The following is a 19,051-nucleotide window of genomic DNA, read 5'->3' on the forward strand; positions in this document are numbered from 1 at the left end:
CCACTGGGTTGGTAACATCATTGAAAGTAACACGATATTTTGGCTGGAAGAGTAAATACTATTTAAACAGCTACTGTCATGACAGGAAGGTCATATTTCTTTTAAACTAGATCACATTATCCTTTATAAGTTGATTAACAATGCATGTAAACGTCAATATTTACGTAACAGCCAATTTAAATCTCTTTGAAAATGCCATATTGCTATTTGATTTGCATTATTTGTTGCCAATGAAGCCACACGACCATATAAACGAGGAGGCCCCCAACCGTCGATTTCGACGGCTTTCACCTAGTTCCTTATATACCGGGTAACCGCTGTTCATGTGAAAACGGTAAAACCCAAACTCAAACGATGATGATGATGTAGCTACAACGTATTGTTTGAAATTTAACAGCTGAAAATAAGTGAAATAGAAAAGGTTTTTGGTTCAATCCATCAAATTGTAATTGGACACTAGTAAGTACTAGTGCACTTGTTGCTACCTCCCCCCTTCGGTTTCATGTATTCCTCTCAATCAGTTCAAACCTAGGAGGATTAAACATTAATGTTAATTAATGTTAAATCCTCCTAGGTTCAAACCTGAAACACCCAGATCGAAACTCGCCTGTCGTTATTTTAACATCGCCTTATTTTTTTACTATATTTTTCAAAAAAGAAAGATTACATTGATTTACTTTGGATTTTAAAAATGTGAACGTTTTATTTTATTAAAGATTTATGGTGATAGGTACGTAAATATTGTGGTGTAGTAAAGTATATTATATTGTAGTTAAGTGTTAAATTTTGAAATTTTAGGGCGAATCAAGATGAATCATTGTTTATAACATGGGTCTCTCCTACCTTAACACACATACCAAGTTTCATAAACATCGGTTGGAAAAGTGTAAAGATAAATATTTGTATGTAAAAAATACAAAATGGCGGATATCTGGTTAACGAAACGATTTTGGAAAAAATGTTATTCTTGATTTTCTGTTTATTTTGACCCAAGGAATTACTAGGTAAAGTATCTTCCCTCTTATTTTAACACCCTGTTTATGATGTATTCTTATAAGTGAAAAATGTAAGCTGGTAATACAGAAAGATGTTTTATAAATAATATGAATGTACTGGTGATCTGTATATTCATCTTTTTCTTGTCCTTAGAACTGTACATTAAAGTCCACTCAGCAGTCGCATCGTACGATGTAGTTCTTTCCATGCGTTGCGAAATGCTAAATTTGCCGTCCTCTTCAACCCAAGTTATCTATTGAACCACTGATTGTAAAAAAATCCAAAAAATATATTTTACGCATCACACTTTTGGCTACAACTTTGCCACAGACAAAACCTCCCTAACCCAAAAACAAAAAAAAATCTCGCATGCTAACTTTTTCATGTTAGAAATCACGATTTAAAACCATTTCACCATACAAATCAATTTTTATTATTTAGATCGGTAAATAGTTAAAGTTCCAACAAAATAGTCATCGAGTAGGACTAACCAAGAAGCTCTGTACCAAATTTCAAAATTTTAGCACAACTTTAAGTACACCAAAACACGAAATTATTGAAGTCATGCGTCGAGAGGACTATCGTTGTTTTTAACAGATTATACTTTTGACCTTCCGGCACTGTTGACTCAGCGAAACTGAACTTATATTTTATCTTATTTCGTTATATTAAAACTGCTGTTGCATTAGGTCAAATTCCCAATAAGTCAATTGCTTTAACATAGACCACGTTTTTAGCTCGGGCTGTACTATTTGACTTACTGGGATTTTTGATCTACAGACACTGCAAACATTGTAGTTTTTGACCTAGCGGCACAGGTATAAATTATTTGACCTTCCGGGACTGTTGACTTTCTGCAACGCGTCCCTTTGGACACTATGAAACTTTTCTTATGAGATTGCATTTTGGGACTAGTTGATGGACTTGAACGTTATCACACTTACCCCAGATTATGGACACTATGAAATTTTCCCGACAATTCATCATCATTTACCCGACAAATCTGTTACCAAAGCTGTGAGGCTATTTAAATCACCCATCAGTTACTGAGCGCGCTGGTTTGTTTTCGTTGAAGAAATGAAATTATCAATGACGTTATTATACCAGTTGATGACTCTGATCTTAAAATGAAGGACTACAATCAGTATTTTCCGACAGGTTAATATCACTATTGTTAACATTTTGGAACATTTAATGATAGAAAAAGAGTCAAAAAAGTAGATTTTCAATTGTTTACTGCTTTTAATTAGGATACATATATCGGTGTGAAATACATAACTTTTGATTAAATACACATAATTAGGAATTTTACACTTAGTTCGGAATTGACAAAACAGGTAAAAGTGTGCTTCAATAAACAGATAATTTTCAAATAATACAAACGAACACTCAAATGAGAATACAAACTTAAATAACGTTATAATTAGTAGTCCCATCAAAACAACACAAACACAAGTTATACCAAACAAAGAAAGGTTACACTAAAGTGAAAACATCGAAATGTGACATAGAAACTATGAAATACAATATTACAACTTAACCTATCAAACACCGCATTCGGCAGTCAGGAATGTGTGGTCTAGTGTAACTTTAGATTTAGGAAAACAAAATTGAAAAACCACGAACTAACCATAAACATCTAACGGCACTCTTGAGCAGAACGCAGAAATTAGTCACTAAAGAATGGAGACGTTAAAGTAAGTTTTTTACGTGAAAGACAAGGAGCCGAGTGGAAGATATAAGAGTGTGTGGTCAAGCGAGGAAAGTGTCGGTAAAGGTAAGCTGCCACCAACACCAACACGGAAGCCACAATGTCCCCGTTATTGTAGAAACAAGTTTTACATTGTTTTTCTCGTGTAAAATTGGTCGTTGGGAAACAAATATTTGGGGATTTCTAAAATGATAGGGTATTGTCAGCTGAAAGGTTTTGATGGATGACACACTACTAAATGGACCTTTGAATACATGGTATAAATGGAGTATTGAACTTATGAGAATAAGCGGTTTCGTAATCTTTCCTTGATCAGTAACTTGAAAAACGAAGTTCAGAAACATTAGGACATAAGGTTCTAATCTGAAACGTTTCTAACATTACTTCAGGCTCAGTGGTGCGAGGTTATCACTCAATTTAAGCCATTGGTGATTAAAACTCTGCAACTCTAAAACTGAAGCACAGCTACCTCTAGAATTCACAAACAGTCCAATGGTAACATTCCTATGGACACAAGAAAAGTCAGGTGTTTTTGTTTTACACATTTTTAACAGTGTTTTTTTATAAACCCAAAATGACATTTCCAAAAGCACGTCGGTTCTAAATGAGGGACTTGCAGAACTTCTGTTCTCGTATGTCTTAATAAGCTGATATTACCTGACGTTTATTGTCACCTCACTCCGTATATGGGAGCGATCAATTCGCGTGCTCCAGTTTTTTGGTATTTAGCTGCTTTCTGGTGTCGATGGGTCTCTAGTTAGCAGCCGAAGATCCGAGTCGTCGTGTAAACATCATGCATTATGTATCAAGCACCTTTGACTGCGATGCAGTTGATACTACAAGCCTGCCGCGAGATTCCCAATCCATTTTCAAAATCTCGGAAGAACTCGTAGATTGAGTTGAGTCCATTGTTGACTCGTATTACTTGTACTACAGTTTGTCCCGAAGATGGTTTGCTAAAAACCATTCAAAAGGTCGGCCTATCTGTTTTCAATTTGAAAGCCTACCATCAAGAATTAAACGTCACAAATGTCATGTTATTAATTTTCTCATCAATAAAGAAGTGAGCTTGCTCGAGGGATAACAAGGAAAGAGTGCTTGCCTCTTTTACACCTAGAGGTCGAGACTTAAAATTATTTATAGTCTTTATTTAATGGGTGAATTTATATTTATTTTATTTAGTAATGTTGTTAGATATTGTTTTCGGCAGTACGTTTTAATTGGCTATAATGGACAATGGTGACATGTTTTTGGAAAACCAATTAGACTGATTTCATTGAGTAATACTTTAGATAAAATATTTCAATTCTTTTGTAAAATAATAAATAAGGGCATCATCCAAACACGAGAAAGGTTTGGTCTGTACTCAGCAGGTACAGGTAGGTTAGGTATTATTGTAGCTTTAATGGTGCAAACTCTAGGAATTGTCATTCCAATATAGCGACTTATGTGCGTTTAAAAATGTACAATGCAAATAATGAACAATTGATATCCATTTTGAAAATACAGTATATAATTTGAATGTTTTGTCATAGATGAATTTAAATGTAATTCATAGTTCATTGACCTTTGTGATTCAACGTTCAACGACCTAGCAGGATGAATGGACAAAATTCACATTTTCTCAGCGTTAAACTGTTATCGAATTCTCCGGAAATCTGTACACCGTGGTGTTATCTATTATCATTCCCCAGGCGAACTATCCTAGCAACCGTGTTTACATGTATTTAAAATCAATCCAGTCCTGATTGTGTGAAGATAAGCTAACACTGTGGAGCGACCGAGAGGCGAGCGAGACTAAAATGTTGCTGGAGATCGCGACTGAAACCGAGCTGGATAAATATTCATAAACCCTAAACGGACTGATAAGGCTGATAAATTATGTGAAAGTCATTAGAAACCGTGATAGACTCCGCGAGCCTGCGGCGCGATCGCAAACTAGCCAATGATTGATGCGGCCGAGCTAGGTTCCGCTACTACCACCAATCACAGGCCGCCATTACCGGCGCTTCCTCTAATTGGTCAACTGCGATACGCGCTAATCATTGACACGAGATTAATTATTTTCAAATTAGCCGCCCTGTTTGATGGTTAGGAGCCTTCGCTGATGTCGTCTGGTCGTAAATCCGACCTAATTAAGGGCCAAGAGCACTTACAGTCGAAATTGTAATGAGTAAAAAACGTCACCGCCTAGGAAATGACGATTATTTTATTTGTTACAAATTTGACGTGATCAGTACACTCAAAATATATTTGTTTGGCGCAGCATGAGAATTTAGGTCGAAAACATATTTACTACTTCCTCTTCTGGTGATGCCGACAGCACATCTTAAAAAGTCAAAGGAAACAACGAACAGCATCAAATACAACATCTATCTGGAAATATGCCGATGGACTGCACAACTTGATCGAGCAGCAATAGAAACAACAGCCGACTTCAAATGTCTGGACAAATCATGCCTTTGATGCAAAACAGAACTCGAAAAATTATTTGAAATATCATGCTATCGTCCTTTTTATACTAATAGATAACAGCATAACTAAATTCAGGTGTCCAGTTTCCAAGCTACCATTTCAAAATGTAAGTTACCATGGGCAACAGTTATGTCGGAGGTTACCAAAGGAATCTGGTTTTAAAGAAAATCTCAATCCGAACAATAACGGTTCACGGATGTTGTCGGCGATGCCACCCATTGAATGTCGGCGATGACTACAGACGCAGACTGTGGAATATCAAGTGGAGATGCCGAATCTGCTTACCCCGAGGTACATACATCTGCTGCTCTCCTCAAGATAAGACTCGGCACGTGTGAGATACAGATAAAGGTAATTGCAAGTCAGATAATGTCTCGCAATTCCCACAATTGTTCTGCTCCGGATGCGATTTGGGCAGAACGGCTGGCCTTGGAAGGGAGTCTTCTTCAGGTAATGACCAGTCGTTTACACCGATTAAATGTTGAGTCAACTTCCTGCAATCTACCACTAATGTCTGTTCTTACACGCCATTAATTAGTTTACCTAAGAATTTGGGACTGAATCGATGGTGTTTATGTAAGAAACTCTTTAATGCGGATCACAACAGTTAAAGGCGCCTGTGAGGTTATGTCTGTTATTTGATTAGACAACACTTTAGACCACATGCAAGTGTCAGCCAATCGTACTAGCTATTATACCTCTGAGCATACTTAAACAAACATTATACCAATGAAATTCAAAGGCTGTTCCATTTAGAAAAGTCAAGACTACGGCGAGAGGAGGTACCAAGTCACTGAACAACTTCCTTCAATGACGTCCACCTACAAGAAACTGTTGAAAATATAAATTGGTCACTTCGTAAAAATGTGGACCTTAATAGGCCAGGAACCAACTGACCACAGACAACTGTGTGGTGCTCTGTCAAGCCTCCCACTAGCCTCTGTCCTCATTAGAATCTCGGCTTTTAACGTCAAATCAATAGATCACGATAAGATTCCGGTCTGATACTGGCACCTCTCCGAGGCTCATTTCAGGAGTTTTATATCTTCCAATTAACCACCGTTGGCCTAACACAGTAGGGCGGTATACATTTAATGTAGAACCAAAGATAAACTAGGATAAGTGTTAATAACGAGGATCTTAGAATCCAGTAGTGTGTTAAATGTTGTCTCATGGAGTTGAAATATGTCATAACTATGTAAAAGTGGAAAGAATGTAGTCTATCAATTGTTTAATGTTTTATCAAGATTATTCCAATAAAGACACCTTCTATATTCTCTACCATTTGTAATTTGAATTTTCTCTAGTTATGTAAGCTATTATATCGTGTTTATAATTCTCTCCTACCCGCTTCCTCCATCTCGCCATCTCGTCCTAAATCTGCTTGTTGCGGAGTTATAACTGATAATGTAGTATTTTTATAGTTATGATTAAATACGATCATTACGGTTTAACCCCACACTTAAACTGCATACAGTACTGCTTCCATTGACCCGTACTTCACCTTTTATATATTCAATTTGGAGACATGCTCTATAATCTTTTTGTTTGATCTCCTTTCAGTATTTTGGATATTATCACGTATATGCTAATTTAACACTGTGTCAGACTAATTTTCTGTGCACGTGCACGGTTATTATAGTGTTAACATGCCCCGATGACCTCGCGATCTAGATGGCACTGCTACATTTATTACCCGTGCTGTCCGGTCCGGAAATACCCGCCAAATGGAAGCGCCAGCTGCTTGATATTAGCCTTGGCGGGAACTACACATTAAAGCAGTACCGTCGGGTCAGAGCTCCTCGCACTTTCTTGGAACCGCATAATTGCAGTTATTTTTGGACAACAATAAGACGATTAACTATCTCCGTCGTAGTTTAAAATTTAAATCACAGATTTGCATGCGGAGAGCCCCAATTAGACGGTGAATCATGGAGTAATTAAAAGGTTTCGCGGAGGAGTCGCTGCAGGTGTGCTCTATGTCAGTGACACAATAGTAAATATTTGTAACGGTTTCAGTTTATAGTTTGAATGCAGTTAACCGTTTCGGTCGAAATATTAAGTAAACTGCATGCAGATAATAGAGGATAGTAATTAATAAAATACTTGCAAAAACATAGAACTCGACTGTATTATATTTAATCTGAGGTTAAAGTCATGCTTCTTACCTGTACGACCCCTTCCCCCACTACCACTTCTACTGCAGCTCAGATCCCATAGTCAGTAGTCGCTGTGCTCACTCAAGCCAATGATAATTAGCTGATTGTCTGCAAGCCTGTGAGAACTCTGAACCTCCCCTCGCTCTTTCAACCGACCCCGATTTTTTCCAGAATTTCGCCAACGTAGCTGCCTAACAATAGAGCTAATTTAAAGTGGGGCGCGGGCTGCACGGTGACGCGGACTTTTCGAAATCTCCCTCTTTTGGATCTCGGATCTCAGCCCCGGTGTGAACGTCCGTTAGCAGTCCACTACAAAGACCTGTTTTGCAGAAAAAAGTTTAAGACATTTATTTGCTTCAACCGGAAATATTTGAAGCGAAACTAATGCAAACAATAATTCACTCTTTATAGGTTTTCTTTCCAAATTCCTCCTTTTTTAAATGTTACGTTGGAATCCATAGATTTTAAAACTCAATAAACAATGTGTATTTAATATTATTAGTAAAGTTTTCTAGGAGGTATTTTAAGACCCCTTCTTTGCAGGTAAAGACAAGTACATGATAGTATTTAATAGCTTTCGGGGAAATTAATTATGCCTGTGAAGCCCATTATATTTAACTAAGATCGAAATATGCTTGTTCTTATAGAATCACGTAAAACGGATTTTATTAAGATAACAAATTATAACTAAGAACATTGGAGTACCCTGCTCATAGTCAATGTCCACATAATTTGTAGGCCTATATGTTTGCTGTAGTAATACAATTTGTATAGTAGATTGCCACTACAAGTATGGTTGGCAAGGGGAAGAAGAATACATTTTGCTGACCCCTAAAAATAATATAATATGTGAAAGATGTTATAATTTTAAAGTATGCATTAAATGTGAATACATTGACATGTTAACTGTTAAGTATGAACTGGTCCAAAGCCATCCTGGAAAGAATCCACAAGTGAAAAATTATTACGAAGAATGGAAAACGAAGATCTCAGCTATCATCATCGTATCAAATTATAGTTTACACGGATTTTTCTAAACAAAATCGTTGGTTATCAATTGATATAAGCTTGTACCAGGATGAATGCTTTGTTTCAATAGAACACAAAACCTTTTTAACATTTGTTCCATACTTAGGTCTTCATTTTTACAAGCATTTTTACGTTAGACCTCTTGCAATTCACAAGTCCGATTACAGCATTTCATTCCCAACGGTCCCATCGTCGCAAAACTCCCTTGCTCCAATTGTATTTTCGATCTGCTTATCTTGTCTGGTATCAAATCGGAGATTGTTCACACGCATCGGCCAATTAAAATATAAAAGAGAAGACCCCAACTCTGCCCCTGCGAGCAAATCGAACCCTAGGGAAACAATCCCTCACAGTACAATTACAAGGGCTTTGTTGCTCACACAATAGCTCGGGGCTGGAATGCCTTTTTAATATTTGAATAATTGTTTAACCGAAAACACTGCAAAAACTGGAGTACTCCTTTGCCTTTAATAAATTAGCAAGACTACAATGCCTTTAAGACCGTTATGGGTTTTTCATGTTTTAATCTTCTGCATGTCACTGTTTTTATTAGTTAATGAGCATAACATTATGGCAGACGGATTCTAATAAACTTTTTACTAAAGTTCAACTTTATTTTACGTTACAACTTTATTTTTAAAAATCTAAATAAAAATAAGTGTTAGTAAATAAAGACGTCTATAAAGTCTGATGAATAAAGTTTCCAATCTAATTCGAATACAACTTAATACTTATTCCTTACTTATAACTTATTAAGTATACTGTATTTATTGTCTAACTATTACTGTAATTTATTTAATGACTAACTACATAAGTGTAAGTATTCTTTTTATGTGTTATTGGACCTTATTTAGTTAAGAAAATACGATAAATCGTACCATGATTATTGACAAGCTATTTAACTTGTATTTTGAACGATTATGCTGCGTTGAAGGGACCAAGGATCATCATGCCACGTAATGGGTAAACGATTTATAAAATGATATTTCATAAAAATAAAAAATTCAAACACAATAAAACAGTTATGTTTTACCTTTACGGTGTATTATGTTGTTCGCTTTATAACATGTTCCCAGGTATCTGCTCGTACAGTTAGAAAATACAGTATAAAGAGGATTCATTTATTAAACTAAAGTACTTTCGCTACTGTTCTTTTTTATTGTTCTAAACTTCCCATATGATATAAAAGTTTGAAGCCGAGAAAATAGATGAAGTTCAGGACCATCTAACCAGAGTTTAATAGTGTATTGGGTAACATAATTGATTAAAGCCAATGCAGTATCATAGCAAACAGCTGATTGATTTATCACTTAACAGAGAATATTGTCTCTAGTTGGTGACCATCTCAACAGATTGCACCACTCTTTTTTGGTTTCAAATGTTTACATTAATTGGGAAGTCTATTCTTTGTATAGTCAATGCCAGTGTACACTTCCGATTGTTACAACTTGTATTACTAGAAGTACTGTAATAGAACAATTGATTATTTGCCATGCTGTGATCGTTATTTGTATACATATCACAGATTGCACCACTCTTTTTTGGTTTCAAATGTTTACATTAATTGGGAAGTCTATTCTTTGTATAGTCAATGCCAGTGTACACTTCCGATTGTTACAACTTGTATTACTAGAAGTACTGTAATAGAACAATTGATTATTTGCCATGCTGTGATCGTTATTTGTATACATATCAGTATACAAATAAAAATATAAATGATAGATGATAATCAATCATTTATATAGAAAATAAAAATAAAATTTATATACAAAAATATAGATGATAATCAATCATCTATATGTTTGATTTAATCCATTTAAGACTGTGTGTTTTAGTTCGTATCTCATGGTGCACGTGTCAATAATGGGACTTAGCTATCACAGCTAGTATGTTTAATGGTTTTATACAATGTCATGTTCATAATAGGAATAAACATTGAACAAATCAGCAATGAGAAAATGTGAAATGTCTTACATGGATCGGAGTACAGCAGAATCGCGATGTACCCAAGACAAGGAATAAGCCCAGAGTGTTTCTTCCTCTACAACAATTTTTAAGAATAAGAATATATTTATTTCCAAAATTACAAATCAGTACAATCGTGGCTTAAAACAATGAACAAAAAGAGAAAAAAATCCCCACAAAGACTGTACATCTGTGTGTGGTGAGAGTCTTCTTTGTCGCTCACCACTTCACAGACAAGATAACAAAATAAACAAATAATTATTTAAATAAAAAGAAGTAAATTTAAAGTAAAATACCCCCGCCGCAGCAAACCTGCCGACTAAGCGAATTTCCATTTGTCCGAATTGATTTTCAGTTAAATATATTTTAATAACATTAGGTTTAACGAGTACCTAGGTTTGCAGCTACAAGGAAACTAATAAAGTGTGTTTTTGAGTAAAATATTGATAGCTTAGTACAAAATAAATAAATTTGCCAAGTTTGATCGAAATATATCCATAAACAAGCAAACTACAACATTTGACAATATTCTCCATAACAATAGCATGGGAATTTTAAATTTAGAATTTTTTCAATTTTCTCTGTTACTAATAATCGAACAAAAATACTTTTATATACTAAATTATTTGTTTTTTTAAGCTCTTTAAAAAGGTCTAAAGAGAAATCGGGAAATTTTGTGTTTTGAGGGTCAAAAGTGAGAAAAACCAATTTTTACCCCATAAAACCCCCCGTAAAGCCCCGTTCCCATGGTCCGATCGTGCTGGTTCGCGAACTCATTCAAGTTTATCCCGCTTTACACCTTTAAACCAAATTTCATCAAAATCGGACAAAAATTACTCAAGTTATCGCGTTCACGGACGTATATATATATATATATAAACTTACACTAGGCTGTTAAGGGGACAACAGAATAAGAGAACAGTTGACTGTTCTCTCAACAGCGTCTGGTATAGTAAAATTTGTCAGTATTGCCAACCTTCATAGAACAACCACCAAATGAGAGGGAAAATAGATAATAAGAGGACAGCAAAAGGTCCCTTTAACATCTTCCCACATGTCATGGCTGTTGAGAGGACACTTAACCGTCCTCTTATTCTTATGTCCTCTTAACAGCCTTGTGTAAGCTTAAAGTGTCCTCTCATCAGCTCCATGTATAGTAAGCCTGGTATTATCATTAAATTTAGTTTCCTTTTCTTGATTATGAGTTTAATTACGTAAAAGGGTAGAAAAAATGTTACATTAAGATATGGTCTAATATTAATATTTATCACTGCCTATACATACCTATGAAAATGTTCTATACTACTGTCCAGCCCCATAAATATTTCCAATCCCCATCCATCCAATATATATTTTCAAAATCAAACTCTTTTCGCATCACTCAACCGCGTACCCATATAAAATAATGTTAATTTTTTTTTAATTTTTAGATTTTTTATGCTGTATTATTGTTCTTGATCAAAAGTTGATACCCAAGTAGTGTGCCTGAATTTTAACCGTTTTGCCACATCTCTTACCGTTTTTAAGATATAAGCATTTCTAAAACAATAAAGCAATGCCGCTCCGGCAGCGCCTGGAGTTTAACCTTTGCACCTATTCTAGAGCCAACGTTGAAATTATAATACAGTGCATTGACATACAAATGAAAATGTTTAATATATTTAACAAATGGTACCAATATAAAATAATGTAAACTAGGTGGCTGTCGCAGAGGCATCCACAAAATTGAGCGGAGTCATCAGGGTTCCATATAATATATTGTTATTGACCTTCACCATCGAGCTTCATAATTATTTTTACCTACATTTTTAAGTGAAGAGAACATTTGTGTAAAAATAAATATTGGTGTAATTAGATTAGCTACACGTTGATTCGTAAAAAAAGGGGAGTAAAAAACACGGAGATGTAATTTTAGGCATTTTCGGAGACCTGCCTCCGAAAGTTTAAACCCTCAGGGTTAGTCATCAACTTATTCTAAAACAGGGTGGTACAGATGTAACTTAGAAATCAACCCTTTACAGTTTTGAATCCTACCATTTTGGCTACTAATAACTGCATAAGAGGGCTTTATGTGATGGTTAGAGTATAAGTGAAACCAAGTTATATTATCGTGACAAAAGTTATATTAACATTCACATTTGCATTTATTCAAGAGTTTAAACCATAACCTAAGTGTTACACGTTAATAATTTGTATAATCAATCGGAAGGTGATCGAAGACGAAGATTAAGCCGTCGTGTTTTGGCTAAAATTTCTGTGCTTTCTAGTCGTCCTTGTCACAGAAAACATACTACTATAACCATTATAATAGTAGGTACTGTACTAGGTAAACCCCGTCAAAATCGACGGTTGCTTTAAAGGCTTACGACAATTCTTCTTACTGCGAAAAAAAGAGTGAAATTACAAAAAATGTGCGCATTTAGCATTGTTTAATGAATACGGTAATAAATAGGTGTAAAAACAATAATGACTATTATGCGTTAGTTACAAAATATGGTTGATCATTCAATGAATAACATATCCTTATATATAATACGTGAAGGTGATGTGTACAAAACACTACTCCTCCGTTAATAATGGACGGATTTTTACAAACGACGTGTCAAAATAAAGTATTTTTTGTGTAGACGCCCCCTTTCACAAATTCCTGTAATAAAAATCCTCGGGCTTTGCCCCACAGGCCATCAAAGTTGGAGTTTCTCCCATAAGATTAACATGGGGAATCTAAATATTTTATTGGAAACTTTGTTCCCACTAATTTGAGAGAACGGCTGGGCGTAGAAACTTGGTAGGGGTGTCCAAAGAAAGGTCTTGATCTGTAGATGAGTTATCAAAAGAAAAACTAAGCAAAATCGCTTAGGACTCTGCCCCAGAAGCCTTTGAAGATTCCTTCACAGAGTCGTTTACATTTTGGCAATGTAAATAATACTTTTAATGAAACAGCTGTTCATTTTTAAATTGTATTTCAATAAACACACATATTGTGAGTTACTGAATTCTACCAAAATAAGTATTTGCAATATTATTTCCTGATTTTAAAATTGATTTTCTTCTTTATCATGTCATTTTTTGCAATATAACATTCCATTACAAAATCAGTGGAAATTCCTTTTATCACAGCAATTCTTAAATTATTTCTTATTGAACTATCTTATATCTATTGTACGGTTTCTGCCTTTTTCACCACTTTTGCATACATTTTATCATATCTACACATATAAAATAGTTATGTAGAAATATTTGCTCTTATCGTGTCTAATAAAATCCAAACATAGAAACCTTGCCTAAAATGGTACCCATCTTGACAAATTATTTGCACCTGCCTATATTACGAACTTTGGCGCACTGGGTTGGTAACATTATTGAAAATAACACGACATTTTGGCTGTAAAATAAAATACTATTTAAGCACCTACCGTCATGACAGAAAGGTCATCACTTTGTTGCCAATGAAGTCGCAAGACCACATGAACTAGGAGGCCCCTAACAGTTAAAGAATAAAAGCCAACTTCACTTTAAGTATTCCACTACACCTAACATTCCGTAGAGAGATTATTTTGACAACTTTGTGTTATTGATAAGGCTGAGACATCCCCCATGTCAAGGAATTCCAGCTTTAATAGTAACCCCACAATCAATTTCTCAAAACTATGCTAGAGGGTTCATTCGTTGGCACAGAAGTACGATATGAACTGACGAGACGTGACAAAGGAAAAATCAAACTTACACTGTAACGGATATACCTCCCTTTGAAGTTAGAATATGTCTTCCCAAAAAATATTTTCTTTTGAAATAAAATCATATTACACTGATGAAATCACGGCAGTGTTTAACTACAATAGATTCACCAATACGATTTCAATACTATTTAAAGGTTTTTCCAAAGGAAGAGATACCATATAACATACTAATAATAACTCCGATGCCGTACGGTATGGGGAATATTTAATTCATTGAATGATCAACCAAATTTGGCTACTAATGCAATTAAAATCATTATTGTTTTACACTTTATTGCTTAATGCTCAAAATATGTTTATTTCACCCAATTTATTGCAGTTAGATTAATTAACGTAAGCCTTGAAAGTAACCGTCGATTTCGACGGGTTGCACCTAGTTTCTTATATCGTCCGTCATAGGAGTTATTGTTCCTATGTTAACTGGTTTATCTTCTTTTTGATGAATATAATATAAAGAATGCTTTTGAAAGAACCTTTAAATAGCATTAAAACCGTATTGGTGGATCTTTTGTGGTACACACTTCTGCGATTTCATCAGTGTTATGCAGATTAAATTTGTGTGTGTTTTTTTTTTTTTAGAAAATATATGTTTGTTGAGGAGGCACGTTCTTATTTCAAAGGGAGGTCCACCCTAAAGCTGTGAAAGTTTTATTTTTCTTTCGTCACGTTGGTCATTATACCGTACTTCTGTGCCAATGAATAACCCTCTAAATTTAGCAATTTTAGCATAACATTGATTCCATGACATGCGGATGTCAGTTGTCTCAGCCTTATCAATTACATAAAGTGCTCAATATAATATATCCTCGGAATGTTAGGTGTAGTGGAATATACTTGTAGTGATGCTGTCTTTTATTCTCGAAATGAGGGACCTCGTTCTTATGGCCATGCGGCTTTATTGGCAACAAATAATGCAAATGACAAAGCAATGCTGCATTTTCAAAAAGCAAATACTGTAAATTGTTACGTAAATAGTGATGTTTACATGCTTTGTTGTTAATCAACGTATCTTAGAAAGGATGAGGATATCTAGTTCAAAAGGAACACGACCTTTCTGTCATGACAGTAACGGCTTAAATAGTAATTACTCTTTGTGAAATTTGTTTTACATTCGAAGTGTAGTGTTATTTTCACAAATCTCACTTAAGGCCAACCAAGTGGGCCCCGGTCCGTAATAGGCCACTGCAAAACATCTTTCAAGATATAGGTACTATTTTAATTTTAGGCAAGGTTTTCTGTGTTTGGATATTATTAGACACGATAAGAGCACAATGAACTTCTTCTGCAGATCTTTATCATCTTTTGGTTAAGAGAAATATAAATCGAATTAATAAGTGTCACAATCCAAGCGCATTAAAATGGCTCTGGCCTGAACTTTTTTGTAGTATCGAGTTTGAACATTTTGTTTATGTTACTATCTGGGTAAGTTACCGGTGCATTTTGAGATATTTCTTTTAGAGATAAATTAAATGGGTTTTGTTGCTGAGTAGCGCTAGTAAACATGTGTAGTGTTATCGTAAGTTAAATTAAAATATAGTTTTAATAAGACAAATACTTTATTAGGTAGCTTTTACAATAAATCAAGATTCAGAATGTTTACCAACAAAAACTAAACAAATAATATTCTAATACCATATGTTCTCAAACACATATGAATAACAACACAACATGTACAACCCTTTTCGTTAGTTTAATAACATTCAAAGGCTCTATTCTGTTTTCACTAAGCTGAATGAATACATCAAAGTAACACCTCTAAAAAGTCTGCAATAAATTGCAATTTTGCAGATTAAGACTTTCTAAATCATACACACATGTCTTTATACAAATTATTAAAATATTAATCCAGTTGCTGTAAACCACTATTAATTTAAACAAAATATGAACACGGCTCATATGGGCAACGTGCCCTTCTGCACTTGTATTATTTTGTATTGTATTACACAATCGAAATCTGTTTTAATAATTGAAAACATGTATGGAAATGATCTCATGAACCTATCTGTCTTGAATAATATGACAGAATATCGGCAAAAGTAGTCAAAAAGGCTGACACCAACCCGTACAATAGATATAATATAATTCGATAAGAAATCATTTTAAGAGTTTCTGTAATATTAAGATTTTCCAATGATTTCGTAATTGAACGTTATATTGCAAAACATGAGATGATGCAGAACAAAATAAATTTTAAAATCAGAAAATTACATTGCAAATACTTCTTTTTGACAAACTCAGTAGTGTTGTCTAAAATGCAATTGAAATATTAACAGTTGCTTCATTAAAAAGTAGTGAAAAATTATCCGTATGACGATAATGTAAACAAATCTGGGAAGGAAGCTTTACAGGATTTTAGGGCAGAGCCCTAAGGGAATTTACTTCGTTTTTCTGTTGATGGCTCTTCTACAGACCGATACCTTTTCTTGGACACCTCTACCAAGTTTCTACGCCCAGCCGTTCTCTCAAATTAGTGGGGACAAAGTTTCCAATTAAATGTTTAGATTCCCCCATGTTAATCTTATAGGAGAAACCCCAACTTTGACGGAAGATCCTGCCCAAACTAATAAAGATTTCAAAATATGAAAACCATTTTACAAATCTACAAATCAGGGTAATTTTTTGGCACCTTAATCATCAAAATCGGTTCAAAAATGAGGGAGGAGTTTTGTTCACAAAAATCGGCTTAGCGTTATACAGGGTGGGGCAATGAAAGCGCCCCAATTTATAAGCAGTACAAACTCAATAATATTCACCCTATGGATATAAATAGCACATCAAAACACAGCTTATCCTTTGCCATTTTAACTTAACAAAGTTAAGTTTCTATTTCTTGAGAACGAAATCCTACAAGTGACGTCTTTGTCCTACTTGACATTAGGCACTTGAAAACTCCATCAAATACTCCTCCAGCATTTCTTCAGGAATCACTTTAGTCTTTGGACAATTCATAGCTTCGGTTCAAGCAAATATGTGGGGTGGCTTTGAAAAACCTCGGACTTCAAGTAGCTTATTAGAAACCCCCCCCCCTTCCATAAAAAGGAGCCAACGTAAAGCTTTCAACAACAACAGCTTCCTGGCAAATCTCTTTGGACTTTGAGTTACTGCGACACGCACTCTTTCAACATTTGCTGGTGTACAAAGAGTTTTGCGACACCCACCGATTATTTTTATGGTTTAAGCGTCTATCCTAAATCATTTTACCCAGTTCATCATTGTTTTCCAATCTTGAACAGTGCCATGTTGACCAAGGAAGGAATGTGATCCAAACAATCCCTCGGTTTTTGCACAAGAACCACTATTTTAAAAATAGGTTTGCACATCAAAATCCCAATGTTAATACCCTCGGGCATAATATTTACTAAAATGGCATAGTTTAATTGATGTTTTAAGCACAGCTGATCATTCGTTGTTGCAACAATTAATATGTGACAGCTAAAACAAATTGTGGCGTTCTCATTGCCCCACCCTGTATATATATATAGAGATGTTTTCTGTATCCTTGTTGATCTCGACAAGATGGAACTATTTGCTACTTGGCGGCATTTCAAACACATCATAAAATCCACAATTACTGAAGGAAACCTGCGTATGGATGATATGTAAATTTTGTTAACCTTTATGGTTTTCATTCAATCTAATTCATCACTTTTGTTATAAGAGCTAACATTAAAAATTCAGTTTTTCTCAAGTAAACCAATCACATAAAAATATTAACTAAGACACTATTATTTAAAGAGCTGTATGTATTACCATGTAAACATATAAACTTTGTTCGCATTAAAACATGTAGTTCTGTTCTTAAAAATCCCACAAGATTTATAAACTAACTAGAGGACCCATGCTGCTCCGCAGCGTTGAAATAAATATCATATCCAAAAAATAATTAAACTTTTACGAGCAAATTTCGTTTACATATAAGCCGAGTGAGACTGCAGAAAAATATATTCCGATGCATGGTAGGAAGTTTGTTTGTGCTTACCTTCAATTTGAGGCCTCGATCATGAAAATCGGTCTAGTAGAAGAGCCAAACGAACCCGGAAAAGAAAACCAGGTTTAACTCCCTTAAGAAATACATGGGGAGCAAATTTCGCCTAATTATAAGCCGAGTGGGACTGTAGATGATATATGCCGATGCTTGATGGGAAATCTGTGCGTGCATACCTTGAATTTGAGACCTAAATAATGAAAATCGGTCGGGTAGAAGAGCCAAACAAACTCGGAAAAGAAAACCCAAATGTTTTTAATAATACAGGGTGAGTTTTAAATGAGTTCCCCCACCCTACTTTTTTCTACATTTCTTAAGATATCAACTTCGGACCACGTCAGATCATTGTAGTGTAGTAAGTACTTCGTTTTGACTGGGTATACATTTTTGGGCGCAATCTTGGATCCACCATTATTGGATACAAAGTTTTTTTCAAATGTAAAGGTTGGGTTGTGACCCATTGTTTCAAACTAGAATTTTACGCTGATTACAATGCCGCAATTAGTTTCTAAAAATCTTGATCCGTTCTAAAGTTATGAGGACTTTTTATAACTTTATTTTTAGCCCATTTTAACATTGTGCATTTACAAACTAAGACCATAATCTCAAAATAGTGCTAGATAAAGATGAGTATACACCACCATTCATTGTCGACTTATTATCACTTGGTTATGACGGATATATTATTTTCTGCCGCCATCTTGGATCTGCCATTTTGAAATGTGATAAACTAATTTAAATATGAAGTTGGTGTTGTGACCCATCATTTTGAACTACTTTTTTATGCTGAACTCAATGCCACAATCCGGTTTTGTTTATCAGGCTTTCTTGGTGAAATATTAAAATTATCTTACTTAAATTTCCAATATTTCAAAAAACAAATATGAAAATGCAAAACGGATTGCAAATCGGAGGAATCCGATTTTGGCATTTTCAAACTATCGAAAATATACCATTTAGACTGTAGACGTAAAAGTACGGACAAACTAAC

General features: G+C 34.8%; 1 protein-coding gene across 1 annotated transcript in view; it reads left to right on the top strand.

Annotated features, from left to right (window-relative positions):
- Positions 1 to 5,413: 5,413 nt before the first annotated feature.
- Positions 5,414 to 19,051, top strand: part of LOC128989282 (uncharacterized) — a 42,827-nt gene continuing 29,189 nt past the window's right edge. Inside the window, exon 1 of the mRNA XM_054411160.1 lies at positions 5,414 to 5,632. Coding sequence (XP_054267135.1) covers positions 5,414 to 5,632 — 219 coding nt within the window. The remainder of the gene's footprint in view (positions 5,633 to 19,051) is intronic.

Source organism: Macrosteles quadrilineatus, unplaced genomic scaffold, assembly GCF_028750875.1.
Source record: "Macrosteles quadrilineatus isolate MER2022 unplaced genomic scaffold, UCM_ALF_1.0 Scaffold_3__2_contigs__length_128488019, whole genome shotgun sequence".
Classification (NCBI taxonomy): domain Eukaryota; kingdom Metazoa; phylum Arthropoda; class Insecta; order Hemiptera; family Cicadellidae; genus Macrosteles; species Macrosteles quadrilineatus.